Raw genomic sequence first — 4,266 nt, 5'->3', positions numbered from 1 at the left:
GGGAAAGGACGGAGGGCTCCGCAGCCCCCCGGCACCTGTCTCGCCCGTCTCAGCCGCCCGTGGCGAGCAGCCTTGCTTGCAGGATGCCGCCGCTGCTGCAGCCCCGGCCGGGCGAGCAGGATGCTGTTTTGGGGAGCCCCGAGCCGGCTCAGCGGCCGGGGACACCCCTCACCCCGTCCCCCCGAGCCCCCTGCGCCCACCTCCGGGGCTCGCTCCCGCCCTGTCCCCCCGTTCCCGGCTCCGCAGCCCCAAATTGGAGCGAGTCCCGGGGGGCATCCCGGGGGTCCCCCCCCTCCATCCCCGCCGGGGGCCGGGCGGCAGCAGCGGGGCACACGCCGGGGGGGCGGCGGCGGCCGTCCCGGCTGCGGCTGGGCCAGATTTTCCTAATTGACCTGTTACGGATCAGCCCCGCAACCGTTGGGGAACACATTTCCACGCTTCACTTCTTAACGTTTTAAATACATATTTAACGGATGGTTGGGGCTCTGCCGAGCCAGCTGGGAAACACACGGGTGTAAAAATAATGCAACAAAGGCGGAGGGGGCGGAGGGGAGGAGGGGAGGGGGGGATTTACCCCGGCGGGAGGAAGCGGCGGCCCCAAATGCGGCTGGGGGCGAGCGGGGAGCCGGGAGGGATGCTGCGGCCGTTTTGTTGGCGGTGCCTTTTCTTCCTTTTCTTTCCCCCCTCCCCTTCTCCTGCTTGCCTCTCGCTGGAGGGGCTGCTCGGGGCTGCTCGGGGCTCGTTGCGCTCCTCGCTCCGGTGCCCGCTTCCCCCGGGGCGCTGCGGGCTGGGGAGAGCACCGAAACCTCGGGGATGGCCGGGGTTGGGGCTGGGGGGGCGGAGGGAAAAAGGGAAAAAACGGGGAGCCGATAGGGGAAGCGTGCCCCGAGGGCACGGCACGGTACGGCACGGGAACCGGCGGGGCACCGGCAAATACCGACGGGCCGTCGGGGAGCCGCGCAGCCCGGCGTGAGATGCGGGTTGGGGCCGGGCTTTGCTCGGGGCCGGGGTTTGCTGCTCGGTGCCGTCCCCCGGCCCCCCCCGGTCCCCCCCAACAGCTGTTGGCGGCGCTGTCATTGTCGCCTTTCGCTATGGAGCCCGCAAAAGTCCCTCCCCCCCCCCTCTGTGCCCAGCCCCCCTCGAGGGGCTCCCCCCGCCGCTGCCGGCCCCGTGTCCCCCCCGGTCCCCCGGTCCCCCGGTGCCCCCCCGTCCCCGCTTCCCCCCCCCGCCCCTCTCCCCGCCGCCCGCCCCATCGGTCGGGACCGGCCCCGGTGACATCAGGCGGTCCCCCCCCGGCCCCCCCCAGCCGCCGCCGATTGGCGCAGCCCCCCCCCGCCCGGTGACATTGTTCCTCCCCGGCGCGGCTATAAAGCCGCCGCCGCCGCGCCGCAAGGTGCGCGCTGCTGCCGTGCTGGCCCGTCCCGGCGCGCCGCTCCCCACGGCCACGGTAAGGGCACCGGAGGGATGCGACGGGACGGGACGGGACGGGATGGGATGCGACGGGATGGGATGCGAAGGGACGGGACGGGACGAGAAGCGAGGCGCCCCCCCGAGGGCACCCCGCGGGAGGAGGCTCGGGGGGGCGGGCAGCGCGGCCGGCCCCGCCCGGGGCACCGTCCCCAGCCTCCTCCGGAGCCCGGTGGGGGCGTCCCGGTGCCGGGGAGCGGCGGGCGCTGACTCGGGGCCGCCCCCCCGGCTCTCTCCCCTCCCGCAGGCAGCCCGGTGAGCGCCGCCGTCCCGCCTGCCGGGCCATGGACTCGGACGCCAGCCTGGTCTCCAGCCGCCCTTCGTCGCCGGAGCCCGATGAGCTCTTCCTCCCGGGCAGGAATAAAGGGGGCGGCGGCGGGGGCTTCACGGGCGGCACCGTGTCCAGCTCCACGCAGAGCGACTCGCCGCCGGAGCTGAGCGCCGAGCTGCGCAGCGCCATGAGCGCCGCCGGGGTGGTGGTGGTGGACAAGCTGGGCTTCAAGTCCTCGTCTTCCTCGTCGTCCTCGTCGTCGTCGTCCTCCTCCAAGAAGGACAAGAAGCAGATGACGGAGCCGGAGCTGCAGCAGCTGCGCCTGAAGATCAACAGCCGCGAGCGCAAGAGGATGCACGACCTCAACATCGCCATGGACGGGCTGCGGGAGGTGATGCCCTACGCGCACGGGCCGTCGGTGCGCAAGCTCTCCAAGATCGCCACGCTGCTGCTGGCCCGCAACTACATCCTCATGCTCACCAACTCGCTGGAGGAGATGAAGCGCCTGGTCAGCGAGATCTACGGCGGCCACCACGCCGGCTTCCACCCCGCCGCCTGCCCCGGCGGCATGGGCGCCCACTCGGCCCCGCTGCCCGGCCACCCGGGCCACCCCGCCTCGCACCCCGTGCACCACCCCATCCTGCCCCCCGCCGCCGTCTCCAGCGCCTCCCTGCCCGGCTCCGGCCTCTCGGCCGTCAGCTCCATCCGACCCCCCCACGGGCTCCTCAAGTCGCCCTCGGCCGCCGCCGCCGCCGCCGCCGCCGCCGCCGCCCCCCTGGGCAGCGGCTTCCAGCACTGGGGGGGGATGCCGTGCCCCTGCAGCATGTGCCAGGTGTCGGCCCCCCCGCACCACCACGTCTCCGGCATGGGGGCCGCCAGCCTGCCCAGACTGGCCACCGACACCAAATGAGGGGGGCCGCCCCGGAGCGCCCAGGACCTACAACGGGGACCCCCCCTCTCCGGGAGGACCCCCCCGTCCCGACACCCGCGCCCCCTTTCCTTGCCGGGACCCGGGGAGGAGGGAGAAGCGGTCCCGGGCCGGCCGCACACCGAGGAAACGAACCCGGGGGGGGTCGCCCCTCGTCGCCCCTCCTCTCGTTTGCTCGCCACCCCCCCCGGCAGCGCCCCCCGGGCCGCATCCTGCCCGGCGCCGGCGGTCCCCGGAGCCCCGGCTGCGAGTTTGGCCGGGGAGGTGGCTCGGCCCCCCCCTCGGCACCCCCCCAGCCCTGCTTTTTTTCGGGTTCGTCTCTCCTTCGGGCTCTGTACATACACCCCTCGCCGGCAGCCCGAGCTTTCCGTCCGTGCACTTGTACTGTGTAAAGCCTTATGAATGAATAAGGGGTTGGTCTGCGCTGATTTCGTTGGTTTGCTTCGTTGTTTGTTTGTGTTTTGTTTTATTTTTATCGTTTCCCGTCTTTTTTTTTCCCCCTTTTTTATTTTTAATTTTATTTTTCCTCGTGTAACACGGTTTTCGTTCCCGCCGCCCTTAACAAAGTTGGGACTCCTTAACGCTCTCCCCGTGTAGGAACTCCCCCCCTCACGCCGCCCGTGTTGCAATACTGAGAGCTTGGGCTTCTTTCCGAAAATAACAACTTTTTCTTATCACTGCCCCCCTCGCAGAGATTTTATCATCTGTTTATTTTTGTAAGAAAAAAAAAAAAAAAAAAGAAAAAGAAAAGAGAAAAAAAAAAAGTTGCTAAATAATATTTATTACTCGTTTGGTTGCAGGAAAAAAAAAAAAAAAAAAAAAAAAGCGATCCATTGTTGAGATTTTAAATAAAAAACAAACAAACAAACAAAAAAAGGCGTTTTAAGTCAGTGGCATCTTTCTCCTCGTTGGTGTCCGGAGGCAGGTCGGGAGGATGCGCGGCGGGATGCGCGGCGGGACCCCCGGCCGAGATGCGGGATGGGGACGGGGAGGTTTGGGGTCCCTCCGTTCCCTGCTGCTGCGCTCCGCGGGCTGCCCGAAACCGATCCGTCTCGCTCGTTCCTCGCGGAGTTAAGGGTGACAGGGAACCAAGCGAGGGCCACCGAGTTCCAAATTTTGATTTATTTTATTTATTTATTATTATTTCGCCAGCACCTTGGCAGGAGCTAAAAATTAATTCGGGGAGGGGAAAGAGGAAACATTCAATTTCGCGACGCGCTTCTCGTCTGCTCCCTCTACGCACTTGACCTTCTTCCAAACCCATCCGACCAAAAACCCACGGAGAGGAAAAATATGAGCGGAGGGGCTGCTGTTTTTTTTTCCCACCCCCCTCCCCGAGGTCGGCAGTAACCCACCCCCGTGTGCGCTCCGACGGTGCTGCGGGCAGAAATGTGGGCAGGGGACATCTCACCCTCATCTTGTGGCTTTCCTGCTCCTGCAGGGTCACGGGGGGGATCCCGGGTGCCCCCACCTCGCTGGGCATCCCCCGGCGAAGGGGAATTTTGCGGGCGCGGAACGAGCGCGAATCCGGATTTGGGGGGGGATTTGTGAACGCGTGGAAAGCGAAGCGGGTCACGGAGCGGCTTCGCCCCGTGGCTTA

At 67.1% G+C, this 4,266-nt stretch overlaps 1 protein-coding gene across 1 annotated transcript; it reads left to right on the top strand.

Annotated features, from left to right (window-relative positions):
* Positions 1 to 1,414: 1,414 nt before the first annotated feature.
* Positions 1,415 to 3,485, top strand: OLIG2 (oligodendrocyte transcription factor 2). The gene is made up of 2 exons (XM_084505668.1): positions 1,415 to 1,447; positions 1,715 to 3,485. Exon 2 carries the CDS (start codon positions 1,752 to 1,754, stop codon positions 2,646 to 2,648), a length of 897 nt encoding a protein of 298 aa, XP_084361794.1. The 5' UTR covers positions 1,415 to 1,447; positions 1,715 to 1,751; the 3' UTR covers positions 2,649 to 3,485.
* Positions 3,486 to 4,266: the final 781 nt, after the last annotated feature.

This window comes from Aythya ferina (assembly GCF_964211825.1).
Source record: "Aythya ferina genome assembly, chromosome: 1".
NCBI lineage: Eukaryota > Metazoa > Chordata > Aves > Anseriformes > Anatidae > Aythya > Aythya ferina.
The sequence above is the reverse complement of the archived record's forward strand: the minus strand, read 5'-3'. Positions and strand labels throughout refer to the sequence as shown.